General features: G+C 40.4%; 1 protein-coding gene across 2 annotated transcripts in view; it reads left to right on the top strand.

The window, feature by feature from the left end:
* Positions 1-21,058, top strand: part of LOC111151671 (transcriptional adaptor 2A) — a 52,116-nt gene that overhangs the window by 24,466 nt on the left and 6,592 nt on the right. For both annotated transcript variants that reach the window (XM_022509803.1, XM_022509804.1), the window contains 7 exons: positions 15-103; positions 1,534-1,606; positions 11,091-11,154; positions 12,495-12,538; positions 15,968-16,078; positions 18,005-18,076; positions 20,759-20,891. In XM_022509803.1, the coding sequence (XP_022365511.1) occupies positions 15-103; positions 1,534-1,606; positions 11,091-11,154; positions 12,495-12,538; positions 15,968-16,078; positions 18,005-18,076; positions 20,759-20,891 (586 nt within the window). The remainder of the gene's footprint in view (positions 1-14; positions 104-1,533; positions 1,607-11,090; positions 11,155-12,494; positions 12,539-15,967; positions 16,079-18,004; positions 18,077-20,758; positions 20,892-21,058) is intronic.

Here is a 21,058-nt window from a genome sequence, read left to right as displayed (position 1 = left end):
CTAACTTCTTCCAGCTGTAGATGACCCTCCGCGACCTACTTTTGATTCCTTGCTTTCTCGGGACATGGCAGGATACATGCCAGCGCGAGCAGATTTCATCGAGGTAGGAGAAACTTGTTTTTGTTTCACATGAGACTCATATCTTTTATCTGTAGCTTCCATACTGCTAAAAGGACATTTTTGAAGCACTGTGGTTTATAGGGCCTTCGGCAGCCACATTTCCTTCTATTTGAGTGCCTTTTCTCATTCATAGCATTTTCACATATAAAATATAGAAGTTTTCCATACCAAGAACCTGTTTCTTTCTTTTTTTTTTTTTTAAGATTTTATTTATTTATTTGACAGAGAGATCACAAGCAGGCAGAGAGGCAGGCAGAGAGAGAGGAGGAAGCAGGCCTCCTGCCGAGCAGAGAGCCCGATGCGGGGCTCGATCCCAGGACCCTGAGACCATGACCCGAGCCGAAGGCAGCGGCTCAACCCACCGAGCCACCCAGGCGCCCCCCAAGAACCTGTTTCTTAAGTTGCAAAGATGTTGGCTCTCACTTCCTCAATAGATATGGGGTTTCTGCAGTCTGGTTCTCATTCCACCCCTCAGGTATTTCAAAGTTGTACAATATCGGGTTGGCAAACTTTTTCCATTAAGGACCAGATAGTAAATATTTTTTGTAGACCGTAAAAAGTCTCTGTTGCAACTAAACTTTACCATTACTGTGCAAAAGTAACATAAATAATGTGTAAACAAATGAACATCCCTGTGCTCCAATAAAGTTTTATTTATAAAAACAAGCAGTGGGCTGAAATCTGTCCATAGGCTGTAGTTTGCTGATCCCTGTTCTGTATTCAGAAATATATAAAGCAGGAAGAATGTGTATAAAAACTCTATGTTCCTTGTTCATCCATGGAGTTAAAAACCATGTGGAAAGTAATTGTTAAGTGTCTTGATTTATCATTGGATCCACAATCACAATGCTCCTGGAGATAATTTGAAAGTGTAGCAAACTACAAATAATTTTGAAAGCCACAGGCAGGTCGCATTTTGTTTCTGGCAGCTTATACTGTAGAGCTACCCCATAGACGGTGCTCCTGTAAATTGTACTGCATTGAATATGAACAAATCTACCTATTAAACTATACAAGCAATATCAAATAAATATCAAATAGAACCCTCAAAAGGTAGTAAAAAGGTAAATTAATTAATGTTGGCAGTGTTCTTATCAAAATACTTGATGGCCTATTCAGAGATTTCTCAGGTTAGATTTTATGAACAGATTACTTTTAATTTTTAGAACACTAGGTTTAGACTCATAACTTTCTCATATTTTTGCTGTCTCTACTGCCTGAAAACCTCTCAAACTTTTTCTGATGATGACTTCTTTCTTGTAGTAATATCCTGACCATGTACTACTCCATTCAGTACTTTTTAACAAGCGTTTGTTCATTTGTTTCTTTTCTGTTTGCTTCTAAAGCATGGCTACTGTGAAGGCATTACTCAAAGCTGATGAATTTGGCGTGGTAATTTTTTTCCCCAAACAGGAGTTTGACAATTATGCAGAATGGGACTTGAGAGACATCGATTTTGTTGAAGATGACTCTGACATTTTACATGGTAAGATTTTATTTTAGCCCATGTTTTTATTGATTGTAAAGTGTGTAGTGACACTGTGTTGGGTGCTAGGAATGAATGAAAGGATGAGTAAAATATGTTTTCTGCTTTTAGGGGACTCAAAACCTGGTGGGATAAGTTGCTGTATTTACCTGTTGTTGTGTTTTGACCACAATGAAAAAGGTCATTTGTGATGAGGGTGAGAATGTGGATCATGTAATGGTAGTTGGTATCCCGGTCTTGGACTGTGTGATCTTTCTTTTGGCTGGGGTAAGCCTACACTGAAGTAGTTGGTTGAATGCCTCTCTCTGCCTCCTTAGAAAGAAGAGAGTCCGTGCAAATGCCTTGGAACTTCAGTAGCAACTGATAAGCTAGATTTTCATGCTAGATGTTCACCATAATTTGTTAACCCAAATTTCTCTTAGAAGAGAAATAGAATGGAAGTTCTTCAAGGGCTTTTAGAACAAGACTGGATATTTCTTCTTTCTCAGTACTGTTGAATTCTTGGCATTTCTGAATTCTCACCTAAGATTAGCCCTCTAAGGATTTATGTCCATTCTTGTGTTATAACATAAGTAGTTAATGCCAGCAGAGCTCTTACAAGTGGGAGGTTAGACTTCCATTGAATCTCTTATTTTCCCCCTCTTTCCATTTACATTGAACTACCTATTTAAAATCCCTGATCACCTTTCGTTTTAGTCTAGAATCGAATGTGATACAATAGGTGAATAATGCCTCCTTGGATTCTCCCGTATTTCCAAACAACATCTTTGTTGTTTCTCTAAAACCTGTATCCCAGGCAGGAAAAGCATGTAGAATCCTTGTGGAATTGTAAGTCAAGTTTCTGTATTGCATTAACCGATATTCTGTCACTAAGAAGGGCACTTGATTGTTCTCTCCGTGTAAGAGCTCTTTAGGTATTTGTTACACCAGATATGGGACTGAGAAAGAGTCCTCATTAAAATTTTACCTTTAGGATTTTCTGTCTACATATTTCTTGAGCCGTTTTCTTCACAAAATTTCATTCCTCCCCTTTTCTCCCACACAACTTTAAGGAAAGTGGAAGTGACGCAGATGCTACTAAAAGAGGAAAGCTTGAAAGCAAACTACTTGAGCATTCACTAGATAGACTGTATTTGTTCAGTTTTCCACTTCAGCCTCCTCTTTTCCAGCCCAGTAACTCACGTGCTGGTCCTTCTCCTCTCTGAGGGCAGTTCCTTGACTGCAGTGTGCGGATTGTTGCTTGGTATCTGTCAGCGCACCAGCTTTAATTAAAATGCTATTGTTTCCTGACTTGCAGCTTTCTTATTCAGAATGCAAAAAGAAAAAAAAAAGTAGCTCCATAAATATCACTCTTTTAGATACTGTTCGAAAGTACCAACTTTCGAAAGTCAGGATTTTTCATGTCAGTAATGGCTCCCAGCCATGTCAGCAACTTGCCGAAATCACTTCTTCCCAAGGTCTTCATCCTTCAGCCTCAACATTATCAAGAAAACGGTGGTAATGGTTGATATTTTATTTCACTCTTCATTCTTTGTAGAAGCAAGAGTTGCAGTTTCTTCTGGTACACTGTGGTCCTTTCTGTAACTAAGTAAGGAAAAAATCAGAAAGAAGCTATTGATTAGCAGTTTTTGTTTCACTTAGTGTTTCAAACCTAGACCATACTTCAGTTTGTGTGCTTCCTACAATTTCTACAGCCTTGTAAGTTGCTTGATTCTAGTTTGAACTAGAATCAAGCATCAGTTACTGTTACAGAAGCAGCTTTAACAGAATGTGAATAGTAAGCCCTGCCTCCCTTTTCCCTCCCAGTCTTAGTGGCAGACTGTAAGATGTTCAGGTGGGTGCTTTTTAAAAGATGTTAACATTTGCAAGAGATATCACCGTGCTTAAGATCAAAGGGCTGACTTGCTGGTGCCACAAAAGGAGGCTTTGTTACCGTCTAGAGTTCTTATGTAGCTCCTCTCGTGGCATGACCCACTGTCCAGTGTGCCACGTGTATGGTCCCTGAGCTGAGCACTTTCTCCCAGAATACTCAGTGAGGGGGAGGGCCTGGGAGCCCACTCCCAGTGGCAAGAGTTTTTCTTGCCAGAGACACTCAGGAAGGAATGAGGAGCTTTCTGAGCACACCTAGAACAGAGAGGGACACATATTTTGTGCAAATTAGGACACTGATTCTACTTCAGGCTTCTGAGTCACTGAGTGATCTTGGGCAAGTCCTTGCAATCTTGCTTGCTGGTTTTGTTTTTTTTTTCCTGTGTGTGTCCACTGCCAGTAAAGAAGGGGTTGATTAGTTAGAATGTGAATGTCTCCAATGAAAGATGATATGTAATTGAGATTGGTGTTATTACCATTCCATTACACCATTATACTCTTAATATTACTGGGTGTTAATAACATTCCTTTTATGTTCCCTCACTTTATATAACTACTGCAAGGAAACAAACTCTTTGGCTGGTTTTATATTCTGTCCTAGGCCTGAAGCCACCAAGCTCTTTTCCTCACCCAAAAGTTTTGCTATGATTCATGGAATTTGTCTAATATGAGGGGTTTGAATAGTCCATTATAGAGGCCTGGGATATAATGGAGGGATAATTGATTGCATTCCAGCCATACTAGAGGCTTCCAGAATGGGCCTGGAAAGGATACTGCAAGTGAAGCAGTGTCTGAGGAAGAAAATAAGGAAGTTCTGGGATCCTTAAATGACACCACTGTGTATTTATTGAAATAAGCAGAAATTACTGGTTCAGAAAGAGTGATGCAGAAGACTCATAACTTAGCATTCTCTTGTGTCCTAGTATATTTGGGATCTCGGTGTAGATGCACAGTGGTGTTCCTTTTTCCTGTGGGCCATCCCTCCCCAGTGTGCTTTCATTTGGGAGAATCGCTCGTAGATTTGTGGGATCCCCTTTCCCAGAGTTTCACAGGTTCTAAAACCCTGAGTATAGCATTCTCTAATCATCACTATTCTATAACCTTGGCAAGCAATAGGCATTGTGTGCTCCTTCCTATGTGTTGGGTTGGTGTTTTCAACACTTCATGGGGTTGCCCATTAGGACAGATTACTTTTCCTCTATTTGGAAAGCTAATTTCAGCACAATTTCTTGGCCAGTCATGGATACTCCCCCAACTTTTTTTTTTTTTTTTTTTTTTTTTTTTCTTTTTAAACTTCTTTGGCTCATATTGTCAGCCTTTAGATGATTGAACGGTTAGTAGACGAGAGGTCTGGCATTGTCACTGTGTATACTTAGGTACCCATTGGCAATACCTTCCCTGTAAAGGCATGTAAAGCATGTAAAGTTTTATGCTTAGGACATTTTATTTATTTATTTTTTTAAAAGATTTTATTTATTTATTTGACAGACAGAGATCACAAGTAGGCCGAGAGGCAGGCAGAGAGAGAGGGGGAAGCAGGCTCCCCTCCAAGCAGAGAGCCCGATGCGGGGCTTGATCCCAGGACCCTGGGATCGTGACCTGAGCTGAAGGCAGAGGCTTTAACCCACTGAGCCACCCAGGCACCCCTGCTTAGGACATTTTAGACATAAATGCTATTAGTAATAATAGCTGATACTTACAGCCCTTACTGTTTGCCAGGTACCATTCTATGCCCTTCACACGTGTGACCTCATTTATTCCTCACAGAACTCTTTGAGTTCGGCATTATTGTCATCATCATCATCCTCATCATCCATCTCCACATTTTATAGGTGAGGAAACTGAAGAATGGAAATATCAAGTACCTTGCCTAAGGTCATATAACCTGCTAGTGACAGAGCCATCTCCAGAATCTGTGTTGTTAATATTGTACAATATCAATCATCTTTACAGCCTTGCATTTTTACTGCTGGGTTTTTTGGTGTGTTTGTGAGATGTCACATATGTTATCCTCTATAGCTTAAGCACACTGCGAGAAGTAGGGGTAGATATTTTCCCATTTTACATTCAGGGGAGCACACAGAGGGCTTAAGTGACTATGGGTTGCTACTTGCTAACTTTAACCATTAGGTCACATCATCTTCTCTCCTTCCCAAAATTAATTGTGTACATCTTGACCAAAAGCTTTTGGGAGAAATGACTTTTAAAAAGCTTTGCTTCTGGGGAATACCTGAGTCACAGGTTTGTGCTTGTGTGTTTGCAGTAGGGGGTTTGATTGGCTTCCCTGCAGTTAAGGTCTCTGAGTTAGTTGGTTTTCTTGCCAAGCGAGCAGTAAGTGCCTTCTGTCAGGAAAACAGAGACATGTTGCCAGCTATTTTGAACAATGTTAGAAATACACTGCAGTGGGAAGGAACTGCCTCTGACTTCTGCCCACTTGAAATATTTTAAGGCCAGCCGTTTAGAAACTTTGTGATTAGTCCCCAATGTAATCACACGGAGACAATTCTCCCCCCGAAGCTGAGATTTCAGGAGTGAATAGGTTATGGGTGGTTTGGTTTGTTTGTTTTTAATGATTTCTGGTTCTTTGTTTGCCGGCTTTCCTGGAACTTCAGTCACTTTAAGTAGAATGTGAGCCAGTGATTCTCGTTCTTTCAGTGTCTGCCTTCTCATTTCTATTCTGCCTGCTGTGCTGTGGTCCTCCCTGGGTTATTCATGCAGTTAAGATTTTATAATCAGTTGCTGCTATCTGAGTGTGCTTTATAAAGAAAAGAGACAGCTTCAAATATGCATTTTCCTCTGGGAGAATTCCAGTTCTTCCATTTGTTTCTGTGTGTGCCTTTCCTTCCCTTTGTTCTCCAGAGCCAGTTGCACAGTTCAGACTATTGAAATGATCAAGCAGTGGAACCAGTATTTATTGATTTTTTTTGTAGTCTCTTCAGTTTTTTTTTTTCTTGTGTGAAGTCATTCCCACGCAAATCTCAGGAAACAACCAGATAAGTTAATATCTTAGAAAAATTACAGAAATATGTTTTAGAATTAGCAGTAATTTCCACTGGATCTGCAAGTCATTTTTTTTCCCCTGTTGAACTCATCTTGTTACTGGATAGGTAAATAAGATAGGACCCACAAAGAGCTTGGAACATGTTAAGTACTCAGCTTGTATTAGCTGTTTACGTAGTTTCCCCCCACCCCTTCTTTTTTGGCTTCTCCTGCCTTAAACTGTTGACTACCTAATTCTGTTACTCAATCTGTAATAGAATTAGAGTCCACTGTAAAACTTGTGTTTGGTTAGAGACATATCCTATCCTCCCTGTTCATACCTGCCTGTCCCACCACACAGACATTTCAAGTGCATCTCCACCAGCACAGCAATCTAGAGCTTATCATCCCACATCAGGGTATTAGAAAGCAGTGGGGGCATTTCATGGTACCTGGGCTTTTCTATGGAACAACCACATACATCAAGAAAGCACTGACTTGGGATGCCTGGGTGGCTCAGTCGGTTGGGCCGCTATCTTCGGCTCAGGTCATGATCCCAGGGTTCTGGGATTGAGTCCCACATTGGGCTCCTTGCCCCACAGGGAGCCTGCTTCTCTCTCCGCCTCTGCCTGCTTGTGCGTGCTCTCTCTCTCTCTCTGACAAATAAATAAAATCTTTAAAAAAAAAAAAAAAGAAAGCACTGACTTAAAGAAAGTGCTCTGCTACCTAAAAAAATGTTTGAAAACTGTTGCCTTAGATCTTGAATCTGATATTCTTGAATTATTTTTAGTTGTGGACAGTTGTGAGGAAAAATAAAGCAGTGTTGTTTAACTTTTTGAACTTACTGGATTGCCTGGGTGGCTCAGCCAGTTAGGTGTCTGCCTTCGGCTCAAGTCATGATCCCAGCATCCTGGGATCAAGTCCCACATTGGGCTTCTTACTCAGCAGGAAGCCTGCTTCTCCCTCTCTTACTCCCCCGTGCTTGTGTGCTCTGTATCTCTCTCATTATTAATGACTTAGTAAAAATAAATTGTATTTATTTATTTGAGAGAGAGAGCAATAGTGAGAGAGCAGGAGTAGAGGGTGGGGAGAGGGAGAACCAGGCTCCCTGCTGAGCAAGAAGCCCCCCACTTAAGCCCGGGACCCCAGGATCATGACCTGAAATGAAGGCAGATACTTAAGTGGCTGAGCCACCCAGGTACCCCTAAATAAATAAAATTTTGAATTTATTAGAAATGAACAAAGAAAACCTATAGTAACTAATACTTTTTCCTTTATACTTAAACTTTAAAAAATAATGCGTCCATTTACCTCTTCAATTCGTTCAGTTAGAATTTATGTTATTTTTATCTCAGAGTCAAGGCAGAATGGCCTAGATTAAGTATTCCTGGTCATTTCCCAGGAATTGAAGTTACATACATATATAGTGTGTCTGCTCATAGCCCCGCTTGTTAGGTTTTGGTGTTCCTTCCTTCTAATCTGAGACTATCCTGAGGGCAGGCGGCAGGGAGATGCACAGTAATGAGTCAGCATGGAGTGTCCAGAATTTATTTCTATTATCTTGTCAGTGATACCATACTGATAGTGCCTCAGAGTTGTATGTTGCTCAAGTTCTGTTGCTTTTATATAGTGAAAGAAATTCGTGATTGTAATGAGCGATTGTGTACTGTTCTCTTACTTGATAGATTGCATTTTTTTCCTGCCTTAAAATCTAGTTTCAGGAAGCAAAAGTGTGGGTTTCAAACTGTTCCGTGGTGGTACCCTCAGGCAATACTACTGGGAAAGGTAGCTGGAGGTAGAATGGAGAGAAGAGGTTCAGCTAAAGCGGATCTAACTTGTCTATTTCAAATAAGAACATATTTGAAAATAACGTTTGAAAGTTACTGTAGGAGAACATGCAAATCTGTGTTGACTCATTGCCCTCATGGGTTAAACTTGAATTTGTATCTCACATCCTTCTTTTGAGCAATGAGATTATATTGCCTTTTTTGTTTATCAGTATTACAGAGGCTCTAGGCTCTTATTTTGATTCAGTGAAGCTCACTATTTTGGAAGACGTGATTGTCATACAAAATAAAGTCCTTGCTGCACTGTTGGTGTGTTAAATTTTATTACCTAACATCTGAATAGCATATTTTAGTTTTTCAAAGGACACGTGTCAGGTCATTATGTTGTGCTCTAGAGCCTGTTTCTTCTGTGAATACATTCAGTAATTAAAACAAAACCCGTCAGGGGCGCCTGGGTGGCTCAGTGGGTTAAAGCCTCTGCCTTCGGCTTGGGTCATGATCCCAGGGTCCTGGGATCGAGCCCCACGTCAGGATCCCTGCTTGGCGGTGAGCCTGCTTCCCCCTCTCTCTGCCTGCCTCTCTGCCTACTTGTGATCTCTGTCTGTCAAGTAAATAAATAAATAAAATCTTTAAAAAAAAAAAAAAGTTAAACTCTCAACTTACACAAAGCCTAAGGAGATAAGAGGTTATTGAGTAGTTGCAGAATCTACTGAAATCATAAAATTTTAAGATTCCGTCAGAATCCAGGTTGCCTGGGTGGCTCAGTCTGTTGGGCATCTGCCTTTGGCTCAGGTCATGATCTCAGGGTCCTGGGATTGAGCCCCGCATTGGGCTCCCCACTTGGCCAGGAATCTGCTTTTCTCTCTCCCTCTGCCCCCTCCCCGACTTGTACTCTCTCTCCCTCACTCTCTTTCTCTCAAATGAATAAATAAAATCTTTTAAAAAAATAGATTCCTTCAGAATCCGTGGATTATAGTTAAGAATGGTTTGGGTAGCCCAGTGCCAAGTCAGGTAGTCTTCATAGTTTCTTCTGGAGCTGTTAATGGTAGGTCTTTATTTCTGAACTTTAGAGGGGCTTCAGATTATAAAAAGCCTGTGGGAGTTGTTTACTTCTGAGTTTGTTTTTTTTTTTTCTAAATTTAAACACTTATTTCATTTTTAGTTAAGCCAGATTTCTCTACTCACAGAAAAAGTAAACATGTTGGGCAATTTTAGTGTCTTTCCTATTCCAAGGCTCTAGAACCAGACTGGGTTTGGATCCCTGTTCTGTACTTAGCAGCTGTGTGAGTGAGGGCAGATTGTTTCATGCGCATGGTGTATAGAGCATGTGAAGGAATGGTAGGAAACAAGACTGGGAAGATAGGGAGACTGAAGGCAATAGGGGTTTTGTATAATATGCGAGGGTTTGAACTCCCATAAGTGGATGGGAAGCCACTGAAAAATTATCAGCAGGGGAAATACACCATCGGATTATGCTTAAAAACATTACCCTGGTACCATTTGAAGGCTTGAATTAGAATAAGGCCTACCTTATTCCTGGAGTTACAAAAAAAGTACACTCAGTGATCTGGTGAGAGAGGATACCCGAGCTAAGGAATAGGATTAGGAACAAAGAGGAAGAGATGAATTCAAGACAGACTGAAGCATTCAGTATAGGTAAGACTCACTGACTGACTGGATATGGAGGAAGGGGAGGGAGAATCAAACTGATTTCTTTTCTTTTTTTTTTTTAAGATTTTATTTATTTGACAGAGAGAGACACAGCAAGAGAGGGAACACAAGTACAGGGAGTGGGAGAGGGAGAAGCAGGCTTCCCACCAAGTAGGGAGCCCGATGGGGGGCTCGATCACAGGACCCTGGGATCATGACCTGAGCTGAAGGCCGACACTTAACAACTGAGCTACCCAGGCACCCTTCCAGGCTGATTTCTGTCTTGGACAACAGTTTTGGGAAAGATGTAGAGTACAAGTTTGTAACTGAGGACTGTGTGAGTAGAGATAGCCAGGTAGGGTCTGGAGCTTAAAATAAATATTTGGGTTTGAGATTATATATTTTGATGGTACTTGGAACCATAGGAGTGGATGAGATTATAGGAATAAGGTGAGGGGTAAAAAGAAAGGTGAGAACAGAACCCAGAGGAACTCTGAAGCTGGAAAAATTGGCCAGGGAAAGAAAGAGAACCAGAACTATTGTATTGATGAAACCTTTTGCTGTCTGCTGTTTTCTCCTAATTCCCCGTGTCTTTAACATGAAGCTAAAGCCAGGAAAGGACTGGGACATGGGCAACAAAGCAGAGCATAGCTTTGGGGTTGTTAGGCCAGTTAGTGGAACTTTTCGCTACTGAATGCAAGACCATCCCCTAAATACTTGTTGCTCCCCGACTGCACAGTGCTCCTCTGGGAAAATGTCTCTGCTGCCCCTAATTCACTTCAGTCTTTTTTGATAATGTCTCCTGACCTTACTCCGATGAGGTTATAACCCCAGTCAATATTCATTTTTATGACTACTCTAATAGGTGCAGTTTCTAGCCCGTGTATGACCAAAGTTCAGACTCCCATTATATGAAACCTGGTAATATGCGTAACAAGGCATGGTCAAAAGAGGTGTTCAGTAGAAAACAGAAATTGTTACCTTTAGGTTAATGCCATATACATAGGAAAAAAGATCTCTCTAATTTACTGTCAAAGAAATTCAGTATCCTAGGATATTTTTGTTTCCAAGAGACAAATTGCCTAGACCAGTGAGTGTGGAATAGTTAGCAATATGAGGTTCAAAGTTTAAGATAGTTTGGGTAAGAGATTTATTTTTGTCTAGGCTTTATATCTGTTTGTGTGTGTGTTTGTTTATAGCTCTGAAGATGGCTGTTGTAGATATCTATCATTCCAGGTTAAAGGAGAGACAAAGGCGAAAAAAGTAAGTACAGAAAACCATCCAGCCTTCTTTCAGGTATGGACTATCGACCACATATAGCCCATAAGGAACATTTTACTTGTGGCTCGTCTTGTGATCTTGAGAAAGACAATTATCTTCCTTGGTCCTTAATTTTTCCATCTGTTAAATGCAGATAATAATACTTGTCCTTTTTTGTTTTGTTTTGTTTTTTACTTCCTCTTTTCTTACCCTTTCTTGATGTTATGATGACCATTGATAATATGGGTGCACTGTTTTAAGGAGAAAAGGAACAAAATAAATTCAAGGTGTTATCAAATCGTTAAGCTTTTTTAAATGCTTTCATTCTAACTGCTCATTTTTTAATGAGAAGTCTTATCTAAAAGGATTTCAAAGAAATTCTGAACAAGTTTCAGACAGTCTCAGTTACTCCTTCTCTTTGCAGCAGAACAAAAAACATATCTTCAGACTGAGAAATTATGGATCCCAGACCCCATCTAGAGTACAGAGACTGTTAACAGTTCAGGGAAGGGTATTCAGGATGTATGCGCATGTGTGTGTGTTATCACGGTGTTACAGACTAGAAACACAGTGGCATCACAGCAAGAAGAGAGGAATAGGACTTGGGAGGCACTCTTGAGGGGCCAAGATGTCACCTAAAGTAAAGCGTGCCTAGAGTTAGCTTTGGAGAAGTGCTGGAGAGGATCACTCAGCTGCCCCTGTGAGGGGCGTCATCACTCGTCATGCATACCTGCAGTGTAAGAGCAAACGTTCCAGACACAACTCTGCATGGTTTACCTAAATTCTGTTTTTGTGTAAAACACATAATTCGAGCTAGATATTATCGTGGAACTCAGGGGTTGAGGATGCTGTTAGATCTTATGTTGAGACCCTTGTGTTAAACAGGCACAGTAAAGCGTTCTGTGAAGGTACACAGGTACAGTTGTAAATATTGGATCTCTGATCATGGCGCCCTTGTATGGTTTAGCCGTTTCCCTTAAAAGACTGTTTTCAAATATCAGTTCCCTGAATTGAACAGATTAATTCTTATGACACGGACACAGATTCCCTTCTGTTTCATTCCAAGATATAGACATGTTTTCAGTATTTTTTGAGTGCTCATTCATTCATCCAGCAAATAGTTACTGGGAGCCATGTTTAAGGGGAGGAAAAATAAATGATCTTTGAAAGCCTAAAATTGTGTTAGCAGACTCACTACCCTCTAGAACTTTGTGGGGAGTGATGTCTTTGAACCTTAGTATTTTGCCTCATAGTGTTTCAGATGTGTAATAAAAGCTGCATGTGGGAGACATTATTAGATGTGGAACTAATTATAATATACATTATTGTGGTTTTCATCCTAGAATTATAAGAGACCATGGATTAATCAACCTTAGAAAGTTTCAGTGTAAGTATTAGCTGCTTTCTTTATTTTAAAATTTCTTCCAGCATTATTAAACAGTCTTCAACAAATCATTTATGGCAGTAGTTCTTAATCCAAGTTGTATATTAGCATTCACGTAGGTAGCTTTCTTTTCTTTTCTTTTTCTTTTTTTTTTTTTTTTTTTTTTTTTTTTTTTTTTGTAATCTCCACACACAGTGCGGGGCTTGAACACATGAACCTGAGATCAGGAGTCACATGCTCTACCAACTGAGCCAGCTTGGTGCACCAGCATATCATATTGGAAGCTTTAAAAAAATTCTGATGGCCTGGGTATCACCCGAGACTAATAAAGTCAGAATCTCTGAGAGTTAGTGCAAGAGCATTTTTAGAAAATCTTCAAGGCAATTTTGTTACATAGTAAGAGTTCAGAACCATTAATGTATCATCAGCACTTATATGATAATTCCTTTTTTTTAAAGTAGTATAGTAATTGCAGCATGAATATTAATGGATCATTTTCTGGAACTGGGTAGGAACTATATGTTAACATAACCTTGATCATCAGGTTGTTAAACATTTTTATGGGAAAAGAAACCATTGTTTTGCATAAGACATCTAGTATTGTATGATGGTGATAGTAAAACTGTAATGACTTCTAAGTGAATGCACACTTTGACCTTACTATTTTAAATATTGGAGATACCTGGGCTGAGCAGAAAAAGGCCCTGTACTTTTTCTTCTTCTGTGATGTAGAGTTTATTCAGCAAATAAGAATGATGATCTCATAATGATTACAATATTTATATAGAAATGTTACAATACTTGTATGTCACATGTGCTTCTCCTCCTAGTTGATAGAATCTTTTTTTTTTTTTTTTAAAGATTTTATTTATTTATTTGACAGAGAGATCACAAGCAGGCAGAGAGGCAGGCAGAGAGAGAGGAGGAAGCAGGCTCCCCTAGAGAGCAGAGAGCCCGATGCGGGGCTCGATCCCAGGACCCTGAGATCATGACCCGAGCCGAAGGCAGCGGCTCAACCCACTGAGCCACCCAGGCGCCCCTAGTTGATAGAATCTTATAGAGCTTGACACTGTGCCATTGTAGGGTTCATTTCAGCCAGTCACGGGTTAAGTGTTTTTTAATACGGTTATGATCATAAATAAGTATGTTACATATTTTTTTTTACTTTCTGATATTCTTTTTCAAGTGATTGTGGTGTTTTGAAGATGTCCCTCTTAATAGTTACGTAGTAAGTTGTATGTATGTGAATAAGTATATAATATGCTAAACTTTTATTATTATTTAGCTTATTTTTATTTTTTGAATCATTATAATCCTGTGATGAGTTTGTGAATAAATCTTTATATATATTTAGAATTTTTTTCAAGGTAGGTTCCCAGAAGTGGAGTTAATAGGTCAAAGAATGTGATCATTAAAAATGCTTGACCTGGGATGCCTGGGTGGCTCAGTGGGTTAAAGCCTCTGCCTTCAGCTCGGGTCGTGGTCCCGGGGTCCTGGGATCAAGCCCCGCATCTGGCTCTCTGCTTGGCGGGGAGCCTGCTTCCCCCTCTCTCTCTGCCTGCCTCTCTGCCTACTTGCGATCTCGGTCTGTCAAATAAATAAAATCTTTAAAAAAAATAAAAATTAAAAATAAAAAAATAAATAAAAATGCTTGAACTGCACTGCCAGATTGTTTTCCAAAAGATGGTTGTATAAATTTATATATTCCTTCTAGCAATGGATGAGATTGCGTGTTTAACCTCATCCTTCATTGAGGACTATGGGTTTGCGAAAATAACTTAGGATCAGATTTCCATTGCCCTTTCTATAGACAATTATTGGTCATATTCTGGTAGCCACAGTAGTGGGTTCCTGTGTCTGAATGCTTGGGCTTTCAGTAATTGGTCAGTAGTGTTTTGACCTTTACTCATAGTAGACCCTGACTCATATAAATTCTGTTCTCAGCTGGTAAACAGAAGTGAGTTTAGCCTGATTACTTTAATTGTATTTTGTGCGTAAGAGCTGAGAGGAGGCCCTGTTGCTTCATAGTGTGGTGTCAGAGGTTTTAATTGCCATTATACTGAGTGTATGTGACCTTAATATTGTAGGCAGAGGGGTTTTTTACACCAAATTTAAAGTTTTTACTCCTAATTCTTCTGTACTATCCATGTAGGGTGTTTTTGTTTTGTTTTGGTTTTTGGGGGGGCTGGTAGTAAAAATAATGTATCTGTGGCTGCCCGTCAGGTCAGCACCTGGAATTTGTGGATAAGAATGTCTCCCTCAAGGGAGGAGATTGAGCTGAAGAGAGGACTTAATTAATTAATTAATTAATTAAAGATTTTATTTATTTATTTGACAGAGATCACAAGTAGGCAGAGGCAGGCAGAGAGAAGGGAAGCAGGCTCCCTGCTGAGCAGAGAGCCCGACGTGGGGCTTGATCCCAGGACCCTGGGATGATGACTCGAGCCGAAGGCAGAGGCTTTAACCCACTGAGCCACCCAGGGGCCTGAGAGGACTTAATTTAAATAGCTGTCATAATGCAAAGCTTGTATCTATAGTCCAGAAGTGAGCAGAGCTGGCTTAGTTACTTTAGCTTGTCTACTCACCTAGTTTCAGCCTAGTCCATCTGACTGAAATGACCAAGTAGCAGTTCTGGCTACTCCAGCCTACCACGCACTGTTGGCAGGTTGTACTCCTTATCTCCTTTGCCGATGCCACTTTTTAGTAGAAATTGGGTCATTAGTAATCCTCAGAGTTACTGACTGTGGCTACCCTGTGTATGTGACCATTTAGATGGATGATAGTTATCCAAATATAACTCCATTAGTAGTAAATTTAGTTGTGATACTTAGTTTGGAGGAAGGCAAAATGCCCCTGATAGAAAGTGAAGAAGTAAATGCCTCACTTGAGGCTCTGTTGGTAGGGACATTTCTCGTGGGGCATGAAAGCTATCACACATTATTTTCTAGGCTATTTTTTCTATTCCACAAATTCCAGGTTTCTACCTCTTCTAGATGGATTATTGTGTCTGCATTTTCCTTGTTTTCCTGCAGAAGTTAATACTAGAAATTTTGCCCAACACTGTTCCTAAGAATACATGATCTGCCTTTAATCGTCTTTCCCGTTAACTGCCAACAGTCCCTGCCCCTGTACAGATGATAAGCCTGAGGTGTGGAGGTGATTATATTATCATCACCAGCGTGCTTGGTGATGCAGACGGTCTTCCGTTCTCCAGGGAGAACAACATCCCTACGTGATAGTCACTGTGATACTCTTTATCTTTAGGATTAGCGTTTTGCATTCTTGGCTTTCCTGTTTGCTTCCTGTCATGGGTAAATCAGTCATGTGAGGTTAGGAATGGTTCCTTCCAATTTACTTCTTATAAAAGAAGGGTAGAGAACTTAGAGATTTTTATATTCTCTATGGCATGGTTGTGCTTTGTTTTCACTGTAGTAATGGAACGGCGGTATCCCAAGGAAGTCCAAGACCTTTACGAAACAATGAGGCGATTTGCAAGGATAGTGGGGCCAGTGGAGCACGACAAGTTCATTGAAAGCCATGCACGTAGGTGCTTTTTAAGCCTTGCGCAAGTATTTGTGTGTGTGTGTTCATGTAAATAGGAAGGATAATGGTATGTTTTGGGTGAGGTTCTATAAATAAATAAATGGATATTTTTATCTTTTCTTCCCCTTTATTACAATGAACTAGATTTGGGACTTTGAGGGTGGACAGAAGAGGCTAAAAAGGCTAGTAGCTTTCTTTTTTCCCACCAAAGCAGTAGTTTAGTAGTTTCTTCCCCCACTTTATATGTAAATTATAGGAGTTTTTAAATATATACAAAGATGGAGATAATAGTATAATGAACCCCCCTGTATCCATCACCCAGCTTCATCAATTAACACATAGCCAATCCTATTTCATTTTTATCACCCCCTCTTCTCTCACCCTCAGCTGGATTATTTTGAAGCAAATCCCAGACATCAGATAATTTTGTTCATAAATATTTTAATATTAAAACTAGTTTTTAAAATGGGGACAGAGTTGGATGACTCATGGAGATAGTACTTCCATCATTCTCTCTCTCTTTTTTTTTAATTTTAATTTTTTTTAAAAGATTGTATATATTCATTTGAGAGAGAGAATGCACAAGCAGTGGGGAGGGGTAGGGGGAGAGGGAAAAGCAGACTCCCTGCTGAGTTAGGAACCTGATGTGGGACTCAGTTCCAGGACCTGGAGATCATGACCTGAGCCCAAGTCAGATGCTCAACCATCTGAGCCACCCAGGTGCCCCCATCATTCTCTCTCTCTCTTTTTTTTTTTTTTTTTTAAATATGTATATTTTTAATTCCTTAAGGAGTTAAGGAATTAAATTCAAGAAGCCCCAGTGTGGGGCTTGAACTCACGACCCCACAATCAAGAGTCCCATGCTCTATGGACCAAGCCAGCCAGGCTCCCCAGTACTTCCACCATTCTTTTACCTGGCTTTCTGAGAGACCTCTACCCAGTTACCATTTGATTTTTCACAATAAAAAAATTGAAGTTGTTAAGGCAGTGAGGCCTACACTTTACAGTAATCTGGACTGGATAGCTCAAGTTACACCTTTCATCACAAGTTTTATGTACTTGATCCTCAAATTTAGTTCTGGGAAAATGCTTTACCAAGGCTCTCACTCTCTTCTCATCATGCAAATATTTCTTGCATGGCATTGTAGGCATTTCTCTGAGCCAGGTTGGTTGTCCTCATCAAGCACCCTGTTTGGTTGGCATTCTTCATGTGGTTTGTACTGGTGACTGATCTTTTACTTCCTGTTCCAGTTTGTGCCATCCTTGGTTTATGTGTCATTCCAAAGAACTACACCCCATGGATTGTTCAGGCTCTTCCTTCATCCTTTTTTTCAAAGCACTCAAATTTGAATGTTCTATCACATAATAACTCAAGCAGTTGCAACCTGAGCTATGTGCTCAGAGGAGGCAGAAATCTTTGGTTTACAGAAAACAATGCTCTTTTGTTCCTATAGGAGAAAAGCTGTAAAGAAACTATCTGGGACTTGAGCACAGAGCTTTTGTCCTTTGCTTCTAAAAGGACCACATCAAGTAATAGCAGAGGCAGGTTTTATAAAAGTATTTGGTTATGTGGATAGACCTGTTAATAGAGGATAAATAGAGTGGGGAAACTTAGTTGTTTAAAAAAATTATATTTGTTACTTCTGTAGCTAAATGAACTCAGCTGGTTCACTTTATGTTTTCTGGGAGACAGTTCCAGCTGCTTTTTCCAGTTGGGGATGGCAGCCAAAAGATGGCTAGCTTGTTTTTCTCAGCTCTTGGGTAAAATTTCTAATGAGACATTACAAATATACAGGATTCCTCAAATGGAATTGCCCAGTCTTTTATATAAGGCAGAATTACTGAAAATATTCAATAGCAGAGTGCTCATTGATGATTATTTTGTTTTCCCAACTTTTCTCCTTCATTTCTTCTTGGGATAAACAGTGGAATTTGAACTCCGAAGGGAAATCAAGAGGCTCCAGGAATACAGGACAGCAGGCATTACCAATTTTTGTAGTAAGTATGCTTAAGCTACACATCGTATCAGGGGGCAGGTGTCTTCTAAACACATAGAGGAAGTCTCTGTTTGAGACCATGTGGATTTTTTTTAAACAAGCTTTCCCTTTTTGGAGTGAGTGTTTGATCTTTCCAGTGAAGTCTTGTCTGTTTAATCCTTGTAAATGCCATGATAATAAAAGTGATGACACGAGAGAGAGAGGTGCTGCTTTAGATTCGAGAATCTGCTGTGGCCTCTAAAAAAAAGGATTTTTGTATTCTAATTTTTAGCATCAGCCTTCCAAAATTTTGTGGTGCGTGGTCTGATCATTTGTATTAACCAAGCTTCAAATGGCTCTACGTGCTTACATCCCAGTTACTTGAGGTAGTAATAATAATTAATAACAGCCAACCTCGAAATAGCAGCAGTTTACCATACACCAGGCCCTATGCCAAGCACTTCACATGGATGGTATCACTGGATTCTCATAACAAACTTAGTGTTATTTCCATATAATGAAGAAATAAGGTTTGATATGGTTGAAGAGATATGTATAATAGAGCCAGGACATAAGGGAAGGCAGTGTGTTACAGTAGTTAAGAGCTTGAGGTCTAAACTTGCGCAGGTTGGGTTTGGATTCTGGCTCTCCTGTTTATCACATTTGTAATTCTGTTTGGGTTTCAATTTTCCACGTCTCTTAGAGTTAGTTAAGAAGATTAAATTAGAGATAATGCATGAAAACAGCCCAGTACCTGGTCCACAGTAAATGCTCAATAAATGACAGTTTCTTTTGTTTTATTGGAAAGATCTTGAACATTCCCTCCTGTTGCTTGAAAGCTATCACCCACTACCCATGAGAAGTAGTCTTGTGGGGTGTAAGTTCAGCCTAGCGTAATGGTTCTTTATTTTTAATGATGGAAACCATTTCAAAATGAAATTTTATGTAGAGCCCTGGTCTGTAAATAAGAGGAAAGTGGAACTACTTTGAAGCCTGTTGGTGCAGGTCCCGTATAGAACCCAGACCACCTGGTGTACATGGTCATATCTTTGCTCTTCACAGGAACCCTTGAGATATTTTCATGGAATCCTGGAGCTTTATGAACATGGCTTAAAACTCACTGCTGTAGTTACTTTGGAATCTGTACATCTTTGTTAACGTGTAGAAAACACCATACAGCCTTTGTTTAACAAGACACTGATACCAGGTTTTGATTACCTGCTATTGGTTGCATCTGGGAAAGAGGGGAAAGGAATTGCACTAGTCAATGAGGACTTACCTTTGTTCATCATTTTAATTGGTTTTTAAAGAAGAGTGTATGCGTATAACACTTGTAACTTTGAAAAAATGTAGAAAAAAGAACAGGAAGCAAATATGACCATATTGAAGTTAGTTATCTTTGGGGGGGTGGAAACATAAGTGACTCTTACTTTCTTTGTATTTTTCTGTTTGGGGAGATTTTGCCTCCAAATTTCTTTTCTTTTTTCTTTTTTAAAGATTTTATTTATTTATTTGACAGGCAGAGAGGCAGGCAGAGAGAGAGGAAGCAGGCTCCCTGCTGAGCAGAGAACCCGATGCGGGGCTCGATCCCAGGACCCCGAGATCATGACCCGAGCCGAAGGCAGAGGCTTTAACCCACTGAGCCACCCAGGCGCCCCATGCCTCCAAATTTCTTAAAGCTAGGAAGAGAATAAAAATATTAATTATTTCTTGGCAAAAAAGTGATTTCAAACTAAAGGAAATCACGTTGTTCTTAAAAAAAATAATTGTGGGGAGCACCTGGGTGGCTCAGTTGAGTATCCAACTTTTGGCTTTGGCTTGGATCATGATCTCAGGGTCATGAGATCGAGCCCTGTGTCGGGCTCCCTACTCAGCACAGACTCTGCTTGAGATTCTTTCTCCCCACCGCCCCCCCATCCATGATCTCTCCCTCTCTCTGAAATAAATAAATAAGGGTACTTGGGTGGTTTAGTCAGTTAAGGTCCAACTCTTGGTTTCAGCCCAGGTCATGATCTTATAGTCTTGGGATCAAGCCTGGTGTCCTTCTGTGCTCAGCGTGGAGTCTGCTCGAGATCTCTCCCTCTGCTCCTCTCCCTGCTCATGCTCACTCACTCTCTCTCTCTCTTTCTCTTAAATAAAGAAATCTTTAAAAAAACAAATAAGTAGGGACCTCTAGGTGGCTCAGTTGGTTAAGTGTCTGCCTTCAGAGCCCTGGGATCGAGCCCCACGTCAGGTTCCCTGCTCAGCGGGGAGCCTGCTTCTCCCTCTGCCTGCTGCTCCCCCTGTTCCTTCTCTCTCTTGCTAGCACACTCTTTCAAATAAATCTTTAAAAATAAATAAACACATACATACATAAATAAATCTTTTAAAAAAGAAAAAGTAATTGTGGAAGCAATCTTGTATTTTTTTTTTCTTAAAATTTTATTTCTTTATTTTGGGGGGCTGCTACGGGAGAGGGAGAGACTCTCAAGCGGACTCCCCACGGAGTGCAGAGCCCCACACAGGGCTTGCTCGCAGCCCTGAGATCATAACCTGAGCCAGAACCAAGAGTCAGATGCTCAACCGACTGAGCCACCCAGGCGCCCTGGAAGCAGTTTTGCAAAAGAAACCCCCAAATGGCGAACTGTTTGCTGGTTGGTTAGAAAGCCTTTCACTTAGTTCTGCTGCGTTGTTATTGCAGTCACGTTCTTTTCTCCACCTTTAGGTGCCCGAACCTACGACCACCTCAAGAAGACGCGGGAGGAGGAGCGCCTTAAGCGCACCATGCTCTCTGAGGTGCTCCAGTACATCCAGGACAGCAGTGCTTGCCAGCAGTGGCTCCGTCGGCAAGCCGACATGTGAGTGCTTAGTCCAGATAGCAGGAGCAGCTTCTTGGGTGCTCTGGCTTTTATGTGTAGTTTCAGATATTTCCATGGGTACCCTACCCACGTGGCAAAGTAGTAATAATTGGGTAGCTAGAAAAACTCAGAATTCTAATCTTAGCCATCTGTCTCAGAAACACTGC

This window comes from Enhydra lutris, unplaced genomic scaffold (genome assembly GCF_002288905.1).
Source record: "Enhydra lutris kenyoni isolate GAN:26980312 unplaced genomic scaffold, ASM228890v2 scaffoldscaffold26, whole genome shotgun sequence".
Classification (NCBI taxonomy): domain Eukaryota; kingdom Metazoa; phylum Chordata; class Mammalia; order Carnivora; family Mustelidae; genus Enhydra; species Enhydra lutris.
This window is presented reverse-complemented; position numbering and strand designations above follow the sequence as displayed.